We start from the raw sequence: 19079 nt of genomic DNA on the forward strand, positions 1-19079 counted from the left end.
ATCTTATCTTATCTTACCTGAGCACCCGCCAACAATCTGCTTTACAAATTTACAAGTCACAGCTCTAGATTTGTAGCCAGGGATGAAAGGAATGGAAAAGACCTTGCATAAATATTTATTTTTATTTATGATTGCCTGGCTTGTCATCTGTTGTTCTGTGTCTGCCTATCTGTCTGTTGTTCTTTTCATGTATCTTTTTCTTAACTCCCTTGATCCTATCTCTCTTTCTTTCACTTGATCTCTGTCTTCTCTCTCGTTATGCCATTTTCCCTGCGCTTGCACCCTGCTAGTATTGCTTTTCGTTCAAGTGTCTGTCTGTCTGTCTGTCTGTCTCTCTCTTCTCTCTCTCTCTCTCTCTCTCTCTCTCTCTCTCTCTCTCTCTCTCACACACACACACACACACACACACACACACACACACACACACACACACACATACACACACACACACATCAGTTCTGTACTTTCTGTTGTTATCGCAAATATTCCTTATCTCGTCTCCCCTGGAAAACAACCGTACCCCCGACACCATAAAAGGGTGGCCTTTTTCAGCTAAACTGAATCAAACGCAGTTGATGTAGTCTACCAAAAAAAAAAAAATGCTTTTCAGAAAAATAAATAGATCTAGATCTAGAATCTAGATCTACATGTAGACCTAGATATCATTCTACATTAGTTGTAAACTCCTTGATGTAGACCTAGATCTCTATATCATGGCCAAGGACTTTACTGGGGTCCCGCCACCCGAAATACACCCGTAGCTTGAAATAGAGAAAAATCTGGAGATCACAGGACACCGCTTGTTGACTGTTTACCGTCTGGGGTCAAAGGGCGTTGCGGCACTGGCTGGGTGAGTGGTGTGTGGAAAATAATCGTTTATAGTTTATATAATATCATTTATTTTGTAAAATTGTAAAATCTAGATCTAGACCGTATCTGACAGCATGTGAAAAACATTTTATAGCCTAACATTGGTTGACACCAACGTATGCGGACACTGGCGATATGCTAGCTTGGAGTGAAGTGTAGCGGCGCGCCCTTCACTACACCCTCTGCTCAACACACAGCAGACAATATTATATAATTAAGTCTACTTTCAAAGATTCTTTGGAATCTAGATTCTAGATCTAGATCGATCTAGAATCTATATATTAGATCTATATTTGAGATCTCTTTCATAATTTGTCTTATTTTTAGACTACTAAAGTTTCCGTTTTAGTAGACCAATTAAGACTAGATATACTACTATAGAGACAGAGTTGAAATTTTATACCATAGGCCTAGGCATAGGACCGAGGCCCCGCCCTAAGTCAGATGTGTCACAAAGTGAATTTAAGTCAGAATAGTAGAATTGTATTATCTACCATTCCATGTCTAGGCCATGCCATAGTCGCTACAGGTACACATAGATAGGGCTACTGCAACTTCAAAACTAATCTATATATATATATATATATATATATATATATATATATATATATATATATATATATATATATAGAAGTCATGAGATCAACAGAACATGATAATGATAGGCTATCTTAGCTCTATATATTATGTAATATATGTTAATGCCTAGCCTAGATTCTTTATAATTTATATTGGCTATACCCTCTTCAAACTTCCTACTCCTTTTGGTTTATTATATGGGTCTAAAATCCTAAAGCCAAGGGATTAGGCTGTGCTGTACTGTAAATTGTAAAATATTCCAGGAATGTGAGGGCCGGAGAGCGGGGTGGCTTTGGATACTTTATTTGGCTCCACCACACGCTTCCAGAACAATTCAAGCCAGAGAAAAAAGGTTTCACGTCTATTGTTAGCCCTTTGGGCATCGTCATATTATCAGCTTCGCATAGATATGCATCATCTCGTTTTACTGTAGAGTATCATCTGAGGTCCTAGATACCTGAAACCACCCCACTCTGCAGGAGACATCCAACAAACGTGAGGGAAACCGGACGAGGAGGAGTGATTTCGGAGTGTGTGTTTCCTGTATCAATTGTCATCTTTAAGAAGCAAAACTTCGACTCAGGATGCTATACTTCTCTACCTTTTGTTTGAGGGTTTGAGGTGTGAAAATGTATTTCACAATCACTGGAAATCATGGAAAATAATTATCCAACAATATATGATCTACATAATAAAATACCTTAAACCAGTCCGTTTTGTGCACATTTCTACGTATTGGTCTGAACTCTTCTTTTATCATTGTTTCATGGTTTTCATGGCTTTCCGTTACATCCTGACGGAGAGGGACGTAATATCTGAGGTCGACCATCCCAACTAACCTGACAGCAATGGTGTTCTGGGAGGCATACCACAACCAAATTAATAAAACACCTGAGGGAAACAAAGTGTGCACATTAAAATAATTCAGAATTTTCTTTTTAAAAAGAGCCTCAAGTGTTGCACTTTGTTTGATCTTTTACTTTTGAAGATGAAATTTAAATGTACTGGAAACTTCTATGAGAATAGAAACATTAACAGATGCCATTTTAAACAGCAAACTTCTAAGGAGCTTTTTGTCTTCTTTGTTGAGCCTTGAATTGGAGAAGGAAAAACTGTTCTCATTTTTAAAATAGTCGAGTAGATTTCTTCACATTATACACATAACATAAAGGCTTTGCACAAAGCAAAGGCTATGAATCAATAACAAGTGAATGCATGGCGAGTTTCATATTTTTGTGAACTAAAAGACTTCTTTTCTTTTTGTGGCTGTATGTGTCCTTGGCATGGTTGCATTCTGGGAAAATTAACAACGACACAAGAATGCATTATTGTAATAGTTCTGATTTCAACAACACTTGCATTAGTCGTTGGTGAGAGTGTATGAAGTCACCCCACCCCTGTATGAAGTCTCCCTACATGGGGGTTGTGTAGGAAACATGTTCATGAAACAGACATCGTGAAAGCTAGGTTTAATTTTACAAAATTGGCACGTAACAACACCCTAAAGCACATATACCTAGTTTTGTGAAAGGGTCGGTGCACTATTATGATATGTAAACCTTACAAACTGAGGTATGAAAACTTAGGTACACCCTTGTCAAAAACACAATTTCCTTCACAGCAGATGCAAGGATTATACTCTAGGCTGTGAGACGTCAAAAACACAACAAGCTAAAACCTCACTTGATATATCATGTGATCCAGTGACAAAGTGTGCACTATCAAGTTTAGCGAGAATTGACTGTCCGAAGTCTCCTCGTGTCCGAGGCCTCCTGGCTCTCCCCTATTATCATTTAATGTGGCAGGTACTCTTGTCTCCACTTAGACATAGACTGGTGATGAATGATGTAGACATATGAATATGAGGTACCTTGGTGAAATCAGACGCTTGTCAAAATAAGGAAAACAAAGAAACTGGTATTTTCCTGACCATTGGGCAAAATTAAAAATTTTGTTTTCCATATTTGGCTCGAAACCTCTTATGTCCACATTTAAATCATATTCTGTGTGGATTTTACTTTATAATATGGCACATGAAAGTAAATTTGCAGTTTTCAAGGACACTAGAGCATTTGAATTCACCTGTCTTTAGCTGCCATTTTCATGCCAATTTTACTTCTGACACCAGGCTGCCCCCAGCTTTTTCATTCGCAAAAATCTCGACTTCTGTTCAAGATAGATCATGGTGGGTAATTTTTTCATGAAAAGTAAGACAATCTTTAGTGTGAAGCAGTGGGAAAAAGATTGGTTCAGTTTTATTGATTTTTTGGAACGTCCAAGGGGTTGGGTTTTTTTTTTTGGGGGGGGGGGGGGGGGGGGGGAGACATTTGATAAAACTTGGCTTTTGTTTTATATTTTCTCTATTTGTTTTTTTTTTCAGGTTTTTGCATTATAAGGACTGAGCTATAAGAAGGGAAAGATTCAAGAAGTTTAAGAACTTCTTTTTATCCTGTTCATAGTGTAGTCTGATCTCTCCTTTTTGCCTGCTAAAAGATGGCAGCGTCCGCAAAGAAAGTTGCAATAATCGGAGCTGGGGCCAGCGGCATCACAGCCATTAAGTGTTGTCTGGACGAAGGTCTGGAGCCGGTGTGCTTGGAGCGGTCAGAGGAGGTTGGTGGATTGTGGCGTTACACCGACACGCCTGTAGAGGGTCAGGGGTGTGTGATGAAGTCGACAGTGATCAACACCAGCAAGGAGATGATGGCCTACAGTGACTACCCCATCCCAGAGAAGTGCTCAAACTTCATGCACAATACAGAGGTATGCACAGTTCATGTATATTTACTTCCTACCTCCACGCTCATATATATGTTTGTTTTGTTTTATTAGAGGTTTTATGGCGCTCTCAACTGCAAAAGGTCGTATGTATATTATTGCATTCCAAAAAGTAAAAAGAAAGAGAGAGTAAAAAAGTGAAAGCAATTAGATATCTTTGATTTACACACAGTAGGATTTTTTTCTTTCCAAAGATGTGTAAATAGATATATTCTCAGAGAAAGGTTGTGTCTCTGTATGATGTGTTCCTGATGATTTCTTGGTGGGCTGTAGCTGTCAAGCCAATTAGAATTGATTTGGGATAATTTTATTGTTGGAGGTCCAGTTGAGGCCTCCTTTCTTAAAGTTAAGATTGTCTTAAGTGCTTGATATCATGGATACTCCCATGTTGGCTCAACAGAGAATGGAGACACCTTAAATGCATAATAGGTCAAGTAAAATCCAATGGAGCCTTCAACTAAACATTTACTAATTTAATTGTTTTGATTACTGTAAGCTCAGAATAGCCAGTATGGCCTTTTGAGAATGTGTTGTCAATATGTAACGTTAATGAAGCTGAACCTTTCTCCTTGTTTTTGTGTGTGTGTGTTGGTCTGCAGGTCTTTGAGTACTTCAAAGATTACGTGGAGCACTTTGGTTTGAGAAAGCACATCCGATTCAACACGTCTGTGCTCTCTGTGAAGAAGACCGAAAATTTCCCCGTCTCGGGACAGTGGGAAGTGAGGAGTAAAGATGACAAGAGTGGGGAGGAGAAGACAGAAGTTTTTGATGGTGTTTTAGTCTGCTCCGGTCACCACGCTGACAAGTATGTTCCCACCTTCCCTGGATTGAGTGACTTTAAAGGAAAGGTAAAAACGTTTATTTGGGTTTGGTGAGATGTTTGTTTTTGGGCTTGGTGACTTGAAAGGAAAAGTGAAAAATATCTGGAAAAATTATATGTGTGTGTGTGTGTGTGTGTGTGTGTGTGTGTGTGTGTGTGTGTGTGTGTGCTGTGTCCTAGGTACTCCAATCTGCTTTTTCCATCTTTTGCAAGTTTCTTTCCCATAAAGTTCTACATGATATCATTATGGCTATGTGTTGACTGTCTCTTAACTCAAACTGATTAGTCGATTGTAATGTGTTCCAACTGTATTATTATCATTAATATCATCATCTTCATCATCATTGCTGTTGTTATCATCATCGCTGTCGTCATCATCCTTATTCTTGTAAGTGCAATAAATAAAATAAAAAATTGGTGGAGACCTGAGGATTTCAAGTTTGTTAACATTATAGAAAATGTTAAACATTTCACCCTTATGGGCGTCTTCAAGAATGTGATAAAAATACAATGTTTTCTTCCTTCGGTTCCAGTTTATTGAGAAATTTTGGATGCCTTTTTGTTTTTATTTATAAAGGTTGTTCACAGCCATGACTACAAAGTTCCTGATGAGTTTGCTGATAAGCGAGTGGTCATAATTGGCATTGGCAACTCTGGAGGAGACATTGCGGTGGAGCTCAGTCGCAGATCCAAGCAGGTGAGAACGAAAATAATTTGTGAGGCAGCACGGCGGAATCAGGCTCTCATCAATTTTTGGGCATGTAGAGTTATTGGTATCATCTTAAAGCTTGTTCTCTTGTCTTTATTCGGATGAAAATAATATCCATTTGTCTTGAATACAAGTCGAGATATTTACGAAAGAAGGAGGTGGGGGTCACCTGCTTTCAGAGGTAAATTAGTGATAAAATGGCCGCCAAAGATTAGTTATTTCCTTAGAGTAAGAGTCCGTGGTAACTGAAAATTTACATTTTTTGTGCCTTTTATCATCGTTTTTCAGAAAAATCCTCTCAGAAACGAGTTCTTTAATGGGCATAAATGGTGTTGAGCCAAAAAACAAAAATTTTATAAAAATTCACAAACCTGCGGAAAAATGCAAGTTTCTTCACTTGGATTATTTAGACGAGAGCCTGATTCCACCATGTTGCCTCACATTTGAATTCTCTTACATAGTCATAGAAAACTCACTCGACTTTCATCATGACTTCTTTTGCCTGTCAATTCATTCTGATATATCCCCACAGACACATACACTGTTGCAGCTTGTTAGGCATGCAGCCATCATTTGCATATTCTCTTTGCCTATCTACCAGCTGAATGAACTGAGAAAAATGAGATAGAGAATCTTTCCTAATAATACAAGGTTTTACCCTACCAAACTTGGTAGTGAACCTACTATCATTTGATGCATGTCCAACACCTTACCTTTAGACTAGGATGTTAACTAAGGGAATATTCCAGAAATTCAATAAATCCTGCTCTAATTGCCAGCTGTCCAAGACAATCGCCTGTACAAACAACCGCTTCCCATAACCCCCCCCCCCCCCCCCCCCCCCTGTGTGTTATTAAAAATGTTATAATGACACTGGCCAAGATGTCCACCTGTTTAAGACAGCTACTGCTCACCTTGATAATGATGATGTGGCAGTCTTGGACATTTTTGATGGGGACTGCAGTTACAACAACAATAACAACAACAGCTATAACAACAACAACAACATGTGTGGCTTTTCCTCCACAGGTCTTCTTGAGCACCCGCCGGGGCACGTGGATCTTGCACCGAGTTGCTCCTCAAGGGAAGCCACTGGATATGGTTGCCTTGAACCGCTTTGTCATGTTTTTGATTCAGACGTTCCCCACACTTTTTGGAATGATATTAGAGTATCAACTAAACCAGAAGATTGACCACAAGCTCTACAGGTGAGCGGGTCGACTCTTACTGTTAGCATAAATATTCTAAAGCACTTGCAACACAATTGAAGACCGGAAAACAAGACTGTGCTTAAGTCCAGAATGGCTAAAATTGATTTCTTAGCATCTGTAAATGGAGAAGATTTTCCCTTATCTTATGATAGTGCACATATGACACTCTACTGTTAATGGTATAGTGAAAAGAAAGGAAAAACTGCAGCGTATTCTAAAGCAAATATATGAGGCATCATGTTGAAATCAGGCGCTCGTCAAATTAAAGAAATCAGAGAAATCAATATTTTTCCTCCGATTTGGCAATTTTTTATGAATTTTTGTTTTTTGGCTCGACAACATTCATGTCCATGTCCATTTAAAAGCACATTTCTGTATGGGTTTTGCAGAAAAACATTGATTAAAGGCACAAAAAATGTTCCATCGCGTTGTGACACATCTGGTCCTTTGTTTTTGCTGTTTTTCCCTGTTCAGAAAAAGTTGACTCGTGCACAGACTTCTTCTCTGGTCTTCAATTAGGTCACATAAGTTCCAAAGATTAGAAGTGTTTCTACTAGGGAGTAACAATAAAAAGAAGAAGTGATAATAACATTAGATGGATTGACTCTGTGAGCAACTTGTTTGTCGTAATTTGTGGAGAATATTTTATAAGGTCAATCTATGTTGTATGGCGGTGAATGCTACATCTCCAACAGAAAGATAGATACTTGAACTCATGCTCTTTGCATGCTAAACAAACAGCCTAACTATTGCACAGCTGTGCCACTCTAGTAGTATGTAGCACATCGCAGTTGGCTAAAATGCAATATGTTTCACTCTTTCATAAGGAAAAAAAAAAGTTGATTTGGGAGTAGACGCTATCACATTTCTGTTTTAGAATTTATCTCTTCATCCTAAACTAAACTCTTTATCAGAGTTCTGTGATGATTGTTTGTTATGTGTTTCCCTTTGATAAGAATGTGAAGAAAATTAGATACCAGAGAGATGATCTTTAATTAAGCTTTTGTTCCCTCCCTTCTTTGGGTTTTTTATGGAGGACACCCCCCCCCCCCTCCCTGCCTTTTACATTCCCAATCCCAACCCTCTCCTAGGTGCTTGAGTAAAAAAATGATCTATTGGATTCTAAGCAGTTGTCTAGGTTAGCTCCACGCCATGTTGTGAGGTATTTGTGTCTGGTTTTAGATCAGGAAGAGGGAGTTTATGCCCTTTGTTGTAAAATGTTTTGTTTGTTTGTTTTGAATGTAGTATTTAAAATAAGTGCTTGTCAAAATCAAAATTTGCTTTTGTTTGAATTTTTTTTTTCACTCATTACTTTCCTCTTCCATCAGCCTGAGACCAAGCTATGGACCTGCTGCACAGCACCCGTTGGTCAACGATGACATGCCAAACCGTATCATCTGCGGCAGCATTAAAATCAAAACTGACATCAAACGGTTCACGGCCACCGGCGTGGAGTTTGTGGATGGAACCTCTGAAGAGGACATCGATGCAGTCATCCTGGCTACAGGGTACTCGTTCGGGTTTCCCTTCATTGACAAAGAGGTGAGGGTTGTAGAATACTGTACAAGAGGAAGGGGACATCACGTTTAAAGTATTGCTGTTTTGGAGAGGAAAGATAAAAAAAAAGAGGAAGAAATGAATGAGTGAGTGTGTGTGTGAGAGAGACATTGAGAGGGACAGAGAAATTAAGAAAAAGGTTTATAGAAATGGAGAAGAATGAGAGAGGGAGAAAGAGAGAGAGTGAATCAGAGAAAAGAGGAGAAAAATGTTAGTGTGCATGTGTGCTCTAGTGTAAGAGTTTGAGAGAAATTAAGTGTAAGAGTGAAGGGGGAAAATGAAATGATTGTGAGAGTGAGAGAGAAACTTATTCATTTTGATATATGTGAGGCAGCGTGGTGGAATCAGGCTCTCGTCAATTTTTAGGCATGTAGAGTTATTGGTGTAATCGTAAAGCTTGTTTACTTGTCCTTATTTAGATGGAAAAAATATCCATTTATCTTGAACACGAGTCGAGATATTTGCAAATGAAGGAGGTAGGGGTCACCTGTTTCAGAGGCAAAATTAGTGAGAAAATGGCTGCCAAAGATTCGTTATTTCCTTAGCTTAAGAGTCCGTGGTAGCTGAAAATTTACATTTTTTGTACCTTTAATCAACGTTTTTCAGAAAAAGCCACACAGAAATGAGTTCTTTAATGGGCATGAAAGGTGTTGAACCGAAAAACAAAAATTTGATAAAAATACACAAACCTGCAGAAAAATGCTAGTTTCTTCACTTTGATTATTTTGACGAGAGCCTGATTCCACCACGTTGCCTCACATATTTGATACATAATTGAGGTTCATAGGATGATATTTTGCAGCCCCCTTTTTATATCAAAGTTAAGTGTTTGTGCAGCCCAAGTTTGGTAAAATTTTGAGAGCAATGTACCTCACCTTACCAGAGATTTCTAGAACGTCCAATCGAAATATGAACCTTTTTTGGAAGCACATATCTGTATGAAAGCTCTTCTACACCATGAAACTGATTAAGTCAGAGTACAGAATCAAACTGATGAGCATTTTCAAGCCATACCAAGGTCCTCACCTGCTTCCTCCTCAAGCCAAATGTGGCCAAGTTGTGCAAGTGGAAGAGCTGCCTTCATATTTGGCAGCAAGAAGTAGATAGCAGAAGCTGATGCTCTGGAGAACCGCTCATGTTTTGAACTGCTATTAATACAGATTGACAAGATTAGATTATTTGTACTTTATAAAAAATACTTGAAGCCTTATTTTGACAGAATATTTGATGCCGCTCAGGCTCCCCCAGACTTTTCCTCCGGGATAATTTGAGGGCAAAGCTTCTGCTGTGCATAAATTAAAGAGCAGTACAGAAATGTCAGACTTTATTCTAGCATGCTCACAGATAAATCGGAGGGACCTGGAAATCTTTTCATTATGTATGAATATCACTGTGTACGTGTTTTAAACACAAAGAATATACGTATATAAGAAAAAAAAATGCGGGACCTGAATATCTGTTCACTATTGGGCCCCCACCTTGCACCTTGGCAGTCTAGTGACTTTTTGTAGCTCTTAAGCTTATTTTAATCACTCTTTGTTTTGTTTTTGTCAAGCTTTTTTATTCTGTTTCCCCCAGGTTATTGATGTTCAAGAGAACCGTGTGCAGTTGTTCAAGTACATGTACCCACCCGACCTTGAGAGGCCGACTTTGGCTGTGATTGGCTGTTTTCAGCCACTGGGGGCAATCATGCCCATCAGTGAAATGCAGTGCCGTGTAGCCACAAGGGTCATTAAGGTAATTGGATTGTTATATAGCTGTCTGTGTGATGAAAGGTATACAAGACTTTGAACAACTCCTGTGCCCGTAATATAGCGCCCAGTGTGTTTTTCCACAATGCCAGGGTTGTTTATTCAGATTGATTTTGGCTTATATTGAAAATTTATAATAATGATAACGATAATAATAGTAATAAATAGCCTTTATGCTGTGTATTTCCATTTTCTAAAAAAGCTCAATGGGCATTACATTCAAAGAGATATTACAGTTTAATATAGTATAAGTAAAGAAATTGATGATTTTTCACCATATGTAGTCACTATGTCAGCTTTTCACTTTTTCAGGATGGTCATTATGACAGGGTTGAGTCAGGGCTATAGCCAGTTTACTTCAACTCAATGAAAAATGTTTTTTCATATGTTTTTCAGGGTGAGGCGTTTCTCCCACCAAAGAGTGAGATGTGGGAAGACATTCGAGCGAAAGAAGCGGAGATGGCCAAGCGCTACACCAAGTCTCGGAGACACACCATCCAGGTGAACTACTCTCCCTTCATGGACGAGCTAGGGGAGATCATCGGATGTAAACCAGACCTTTGTAAGTTTTTGGCTATAGATTTGGAGGTCTGTCTTATACTTTCTGCGCTCAAAAGGCACTTTTGTTGATTTTGAATTTTTAAACTTTTTAAATTGATGTCCTTGAGGCGAAGAATAATTTAGTTGACTACCCGAGCAAATTCAGACATTGATTCCTAGTTAAGATATCAGGAAAAAAACAACCACTTCTGTTCAGTATAAATGATTAATGAGTGTGCTGTCAGAAAACCTATGTGGCTGCCTGATGTGTGTTAGGTCAGTTGTCATGAGGGAAAAAATCCTTCCTCCTTAGTGTGATGGAACTGGATTCAACTAGAGTTCATTTCAATTAAGGTATTTGAGTGCTAAAAGAAGTAGACCAACTGGAAGCTAAAGGGGCACAATTAGGGATGAGGCTATCACCCAGGGCCTGGATGTGTAGAGATTGGAGAAGGTAGCCAGGGACAGGCAAGCATGGTGTCGACTGCTCTCCGCTTTATGTATCTGACGATATAGGAAGAGAGTAAGTAAATATTTGAGTGCTTTGGCCACTCTAGTAGTAAGTGCTGGTAGTTTGATGCTCTTGCTCTCAGATGGTTTTGTAACAATAGAGGTTTTGATTATTTGATCTGTCTAATCATTTGAGGGGGCTCCGTTCGCTCAGTTGGTATTATGTTGGATTACGGAGTTGATGGTCCAGGTTCAAATCACAAACTAGGCATTCTTGAACTCAGGCCGGTTTGTGGAGTTTTCAAGGCTCTCAATGCATTTGACTCTGTCGTATTGGAGATGGACATTTAATTCAGAGGTCCCACCTCTGAAATAACCTCATAGTGTTGATAAGGGCATTAAAGCCATACATTTACTTACTAATCATTCAAACATTAAAATAAAATGGTAGCAAGAATTTTAAAGATAGTAAGAGAAAATAATCAAATGAGTGGTCACTAATCACTCTTCTCTGACCATTCTCGTTAAGTTGCAACATTCAGGACACACCGGCTGTTGACAGCAACAACTTTGAAAGGGTGATAAACAAATAAACAATGAGCCCCCCAACCAAGTTCATGGGCTGTACAAAGTACATTGCTCTTCAAACGATATATGGATAACAATTCATGCACTCCCTCTAATGCACACATTCCCATGTTCACCTTCTAGCACAAACAAATACACTCTCTCACACTCACACACAAACACACACACTCTCTCTTTCTGACACACACAGACAGATGTACTTACACACATTCACAGAGATGTGTAACTGATCAGTATTGTAGATTGTTTCCATCACAGTCCTGCCTGAGTGTAAAGTCAGACTGAGACAAATACACAAATTGTAGCTATCATGATGTGCAGACAAAGGGAAAAAGGGAACAACTAAGATGAGCGAGTAAAACAGCAAAATATATTTCTGTTTTCCAGACCAGCTCTTCCGTCATGATCCAGTGCTTGGCTTCAAGGTAGCGTTTGGCCCCATAACGCCGTACCAGTACCGTCTGAAGGGCCCGTTGGCGTGGAAAGGTGCGCGGAAAGCCATCATGACTCAGTGGGATCGGGTCAGTGCCCCACTGAAGACACGACCACTACCAATTCCAGACTCCGGGACAGGCAACAACCGTCAGTTGATGATGATCGGAGTACTTATACTGCTGGTGTTTATCTTCCGATATCTATTTTTATAAGAACTGTCTGGACACGTGGCCTTTAGTGTGGTCTGATGGTTCTGAATTTGTCTGTAATGTGTCAGCAGCTATATTTTTCACTGATCATTGTGCTTGCTCACTTTTGTATGATTTCTACCAAAGGAAGAGGTTAGTTCGAAAGGGAGGCTAACAGGTAATTTTTTGAAAAAAATGCGACAAAGAGTTTTCAACATTTTGGATTGGGCACAGGGACATAAAAATATCCCAATATTTTTTTTGCTCGAAAGGTTTCTCTGTTTCACTTATAATAATATACTTTACTGGATATAGAATGTGGGCTTTGAATTCTGATGACACAATTATACATTTTTTTCCTTATTAGCCCCACATCCCTTAATTTGAACCAACCCTGTGAAAATACGCTTGGAGAGACTAAGATTTTAGAATATTCCAAATCTTACGCACTTTGTTACATTCAGCCAACAAGTTTTTATGTCAAGGTTCTCCATTGTGGTAATTCTTCAGATTTCTGGACCTCAAGAGGAATGATTGAGTTTGGACATTTTTACATTTTCTTTGTATTAAAGCTGCACTCAGGTAGTAATGATAAATATGTTGGTGATAAATGGACAACTCAATATTTTGACTGTACATTTCTATTTCTATCTGCGAAGACATATAAAGTGTATAAAATGGGCATTTTATTCTGATATCGAGCGAGAAGTTGCTATCTCATGACATTTTTTTCAAAGATGTATTTTTTAAGAACTTACATCTAACTTGCTAACAATAATACAAGCAGCAGCTATTCTGAATCTTTTCCGAAGGGTATTTTGTTATAACATAGATTTCACTGGCTTTGTGATTTCAGGGTGCTTGTTTTGATTTATTTTATTATGTTGTAGAATCTGAGGAGGAAAGTTGTTTTGGACAAGGTTTGGGTTATACTAGATGCAATGAACCAATGTGTAGGCATGTTTTGTGTGTTATGAGGAAATTGGTCAGTTGAACCAGATTTTTACTTTATCCCTCAAATTTTTTTAGTTCTTAATTTATTATCGCCTTTTTTCTATTTGCTGAACATTTGATGCTTTATTTTATTCCAGTGATACCAGGGTATCTTTTTTACATCCAGTACACAGATTTAAGACATTTTTATTGTATGCCAGTGGCATCTATAATGATTGCTATTGGTTCTGTAAATTAAGACTATTTCTACCCAAAATAGATAACATTTTTCTTTGTTGTTCTATTTATTCAGGGAGTTAAGACTTTCTATATATATATATTGTCGGTGCTCTGATGGGACCTTGCTAACTTGAACTTTGGAGAAAATAATAATTTTTTTTTGCACCAAAAGATTCCTGATACCTTGATACATTATCCTCATCCAATGCCAGATCTGCGGCAGACATTGGCGATCATGGTTCTCCTTTCATCTCTTTGCTCGGATGCTCTTAAAAAAGCTACGTTTCCCTGATCTTTCCCTGTCACTCACTTGTTCAGGTTCCCCAAGGAGGTTGCTCTGGGCCTACCCCAGCTTCGCTTGCCTTTCTATTTTGCCAGTGAGAGCTAGATGTTCAAGACCCTTGATACATATTGTGTAAAAATTCTAAGCCCAAACTACAAATGCTTGAAAACGAACTTTAAATTCTGAGTAGACTTCGCTATCCACCACAACGCCATGTATGATGTTTGATTCTTTGACCTCGCTAATGTGTTAAATATAACAAGGTTATAAGGACCCACTGCTTTCTTCCTGTGGTCACTTACTTTTTTCTTCAGTGTTGAGGGACACAGAAATTTTCTTTGGGCATCAGGAATCATAAAACAACCCAGAAATATATATGCATTTAAAGACAAGCCGGAAATAGCGATGTTAGAATGGAGCAACTGAAAGACACACAGTGCACTGTTCTGACCTGGCTAACATCTCAGTGAGGTTCAAGGAGCAGCAATTGTGGCATAAATCCTTGGTGACCAAAGGAAGTTTTGTTACCAACTCAGATTACATGATAACATGCTCCAGTAAAACACATACTTCTTTGTAAGATTTTGTCTAGGTCCCATTACAGTATTATGACAAGCTTTGATTACCTACGTGTTAAAAATAACAATGTTAGACAGTCTTTCGTCTCTCCTGTGAAATTTTAAAATTCTAGTTAACAAAGTTCCAACGGAGCACCAGTGATATGTAGATGGCACCTCTGTTGCAAGTGTTTTTGATTCAGCAGTCGTAGAATTTCATCTTTGCCCCAGTGCCATAAAGAAGTTTTTACAGGTGCAACTCAACTATTGAGTCTTTCTGTATGAAATTTTAGTCATTTCAGGCAAGACCTGTTACTGTAATAATGTTGAAATAAAATTCAAGTTTCATGGACGAAAGATGTTTGCCACTATGTTATGCTTTTATCCTTACACAGTGAAGACTGTACATATTGCCTAAAGTTCTTTCTTTCTTATTACTGGAAGGTATTACTGTTATTGATGCCGTTGTCAGATTGAAGGACTAAAGTTTGGCTGGAACTGAACAATTTTTTTACTGAAATGGTTCCCAGTCTTTTTTTCATAATTTTTTGGCTGTGAATGTTATAGTTCTAGAAAGAGACAGTTTTGATAAAATTTTGGTGTTCAAACCTGGTTTTCTATTATTTTGCAATCCACTTTTGTGATAAGGCCTTTGCTAGTTGTAGAATTGGTGAGTAGTTGATAAAGCACTATCTTATCTTATCTTATAATTGACCAGGAGCTTCGTAACACTTATAGAACACAGTTGTCGTAATCTTGCACTTATTTTTGTAAACCTGTCACCAGCAGATTTTAATCACACCTATTGACTGGTATATTTCGTACACACCTAAGTATTTATCTCCTACTGTTGTTGTGCTGAAATAAATCAGATCTGTAATTTTTTTAAAAAATCCATATTGCTTTAAAAAATGTTCAATTGTCATTCAAGAAATAATTTGATTTTGATTAGGTTGTTTTTTTTTCATTTTTGTAGCTCACATATTATTTTGCTAAATTCCCACATGTGAATGTGACTTAATGTTATACGTTCATTGTGAATGACACAGACCTGCCAAGTATTCTGCTTGATAAAATTGAAGCCCTTTGATTTTTTTTTGTCCTTCAAAGGACCCTGATTATATTTGCATAAAATCTAATTTTTTTTCTTGAGTTCTGTTTCCATCGATCATATATTATAAATCGTGTGAAAATACACAGGTGTATTTTCATTATTTGCATGACTTATCTTTAATGACATAAACATAATTTCTATTTGGGATTATTTGGATGTCTTATCAATATTCATGTTTATTTGCCAGTCGGATTGTAACATAATCTTAATCTATTGGGATTCTAGAGACTCCTATTCTTAAGGAAGGTTCTGAGGAAAAACTCATATTTTTGTTTATGGAGTGATTGAGGAAATTGGTCAGTTGAACCAGATTTTTACTTTATCCTTCAAATTTTTGTAGTTCATAATTTATTATCGACTTTTTTCTATTTGCTGAACATTCGATGCTTTATTTTATTCCAGTGATACCAGGGTATCTTTTTTACATCCAGTACACAGATTTAAGACATTTTTATTGTATGCCAGTGGCATCTATAGTGATTGCTATTGGTTCTGCTGATTGGTAGGTCTGATGTTATATAGTTATAGCATGTGATTGATTTGCTAATGGTGATTTTCTTTCACTTCATTGGCTTTTTTTATGGCTTCCTACTGGTTATGATTGTAAAATGCCAACAGCGGTCTTTGCTACAGCTTTATTTCTCTGTATTTATTTTTACACCCCCCCCCAACCCCTCCTTCTCCATCCCTTTCCCTCCCCCAATGATATGAATTTGCTTTTACACATTATTTACAACTGGCATCTGTGGTGTAGCGTTCAGACTCTTTGCTGTTGCATGCAAGAGGCCCAAGTTCAATTCCAGATTGAGGAAAATTTTGATCTCAATCTTTCCACTATGAGGTTGTATCCCTCTCTGCCCAGGTTAGCCCTGACAGGCAGGATCGAAAGTCTGTCTTCTGAATGATCAACCTAGTGTTGATGGGAGCATAAATACACTTACAATATTTACATTAATTTAAAACATTTTTTGAAACACGTTCACTTAAGATGCTTGAGTAAGTATACGAGTCTATTTTTTCCGCAAGACACTTCTTTTAGTATATTAGGATCTTAGCAATGTGCCATGTTACAGGGGGTGTTAAAATATAACGTTGATTTGGAGGTCCTGCTAATCAGAACTTTGGAAAAGCGGACTGCTGATGTTCGGCATTTTGGTATAAGTTGTTACAAAGAAAGCACTGTACAGGTTTGTATGGGCTGATCCAGCTCAATGGCAGGTAGGGCTGGGATTATACGGATAATTTGATACCCGGGTCTGAAAAAAATACCCGACATTCCAATTATCATATGATGTTTCTGTACTGCTCTGCCTACTTGCTATTTCATTTGTGTGTTTTCCCTTCAAATACTTTAAGAGGCTTGAAGTTGAAGACCCATCAACTTTTATTATGCTTTTGCAGATGTTGCAGGAAGCCCTTTTTTCGTCTTTACCCTAGCGTATGCCTTTCTTTGAGACATCTTTGCTAAAATGACAAAGCCAAAGCTATTTAAACTATTTTACTTCACACCATTTTTAGAAATGTTCCACTTCTCTGTTGGATTCTTAGAACTGCACACAAGTTGCTTCCATATTTATAAGGACACTGAAATTAAAACTATTGGACTAGCTCTACCAAAGTATCCGATTGATTCTTGGAAACTTCCTTATAATATGCCCAAATGTGGCCTTTTTTGTGGTGTGCTGATTTCCAGGGAAATGAGGTACGAGTAGTGGTGGGCACTAGTCGATATTGGCCAATATCGAGTACTGTATCGACTTACAGAGCTCAGTATCGATAAGTACTCAGTACTTAATGAGGATCGAACGAAGGGACGTAATTTAAGTGCATTTGCATAGCATTAGCGAAGGGGAGTAGAAGACCCGGGTACCCGACACCAATACCCGGGTAGCCAGTTTTGAGCTCTTTACCCAGGTACTCGCCCAGCCCTTATGGCAGCATACAGATATGTCGTGTTCAGAGGCATTATGTTGTTGGTTGATCCTTTCTCCAAAAGGTTGTTAAGTTATCAGTAAGGTTTGTCCTGTTCCTTTCAAGAAGTCTTTTCTGTCTATCATCTATTCTCCTTCCCCTTCTCTCTCTCTCCTCTTGTCTACTCCTTGTAGCAGTATGTTTCATGATGTCTTTGATTGCCGTCCTCAGTGATGTTGATTTCGTTGGTTGTGTTGAATATGATTATGAGCCTTCTTATTAGTCAGCTTTCTTGTTTCCTGACTGGGCTGTGGAATCCTCTGCAGTACAGACTTGACAGTGGAAGAGCAGGGCTGTCCATCATTACAAATTTGGTCATGGAGTGGTTGGCAGGTCTGATGATATATGGTTATGGCATGTGATTTGCAAATAATGATTTTTTTCTTTTCAATTTTTATGACTTTTAATCGTCACAGTTTTTTTATTCAATTTTACAAAAATACAATCGTAAAACCCCTGATTTCGATTTGTAAAAATTCGACTATACCAAGTCACTGCTAACCTTCCCGCTGTACAAGGGGAGAAAAACTTACGGGCTCAAACAGTCTACGACGTCACTACGTCACGTGCAGATGACTAACCTTAGCATCCCCTGTGCCTTGAGCCCTTGCAGTCGCTCAGGTCAAAGTTGTCCTTAGAAAAACATTATACTTTAGAAGTGCCGAAGCTAGGTAAGGTAAACATTAGGCCGACATGGCCTTAACACATTCCTGTCTTTTTGTGCTGTGTGTGACAGCCAAGGCCAGCGAGAGATCTTAAATAAAAGGAATCATTGCTTTAAACTTAATACCACTAGCCCCCTTTTCTGCCCTTTTTTTTCTTAACTCGACCTGTAACGAGCCCGCTAAGACCTTTTTTATTATCTTGCTTTTTTTTTACATTACTTTTATACTTGCTTGACTTCAACCCCTGTCCCTGACACGCCTGCGAAGAAAACTAACCATGGCCATATTACAAATTTTTACGCCAGATTACTAATTTTTTATTTGCTGATTACTAAAACACATGCTGATGGGTGGGTGGCCGTGGAAGAGGAGAGTAGGACTGTCACAGAGAACTGCGCATTCATTTGCCAAGGAATTATAGTGTTGACCTTTCTTTGATTTGTACACACCAGTACCATACATACCATACATATCTCCAAGATGCCATTAAAAACCCACTGTTGCAAGAATTCTGAGGGTGCCTATTTAATTATACTAGTGGTCACAAATGAAAAGAACAAACTTATGCCAAATTAAATATTAATTGCTGGCGTCAAAATGTTGACAATAAAATGAAGGATTCAAATACATGATATATTGTTTTGTTCATTTGTGTATTTTTAGCTTTTTATGTTTGTGACACAATAAGTATAAGAGTAAAAATGAACCAAAGATAGCAAGTGCGAGTTGCTGGAAGAAGTTTTTAAGCTGAATTATATGTGTGTATTCTCTTATCTTATGTACTCCAGTACTTCTTGATCTCTAAGATAGTATTTTGAGGTATGGAAGGGGGTGGGGGGGGGG

The 19079-nt window shown here is 38.2% G+C and overlaps 1 protein-coding gene across 1 annotated transcript; it reads left to right on the forward strand.

Moving 5' to 3' along the window:
* The first annotated feature begins 817 nt into the window (after positions 1–817).
* On the forward strand, positions 818–13923 carry LOC101862272 (flavin-containing monooxygenase 5). Its single transcript, XM_005099052.3, has 9 exons — positions 818–850; positions 3830–4209; positions 4824–5072; positions 5622–5741; positions 6783–6961; positions 8293–8506; positions 10100–10258; positions 10669–10834; positions 12238–13923. Exons 2-9 carry the CDS (start codon positions 3943–3945, stop codon positions 12495–12497), a joined length of 1614 nt encoding a protein of 537 aa, XP_005099109.1. The 5' UTR covers positions 818–850; positions 3830–3942; the 3' UTR covers positions 12498–13923.
* The last annotated feature ends 5156 nt before the right edge of the window (positions 13924–19079 follow it).

This window comes from Aplysia californica, unplaced genomic scaffold (genome assembly GCF_000002075.1).
Source record: "Aplysia californica isolate F4 #8 unplaced genomic scaffold, AplCal3.0 scaffold00201, whole genome shotgun sequence".
In the NCBI taxonomy this organism is placed as follows: Eukaryota; Metazoa; Mollusca; class Gastropoda; order Aplysiida; family Aplysiidae; genus Aplysia; species Aplysia californica.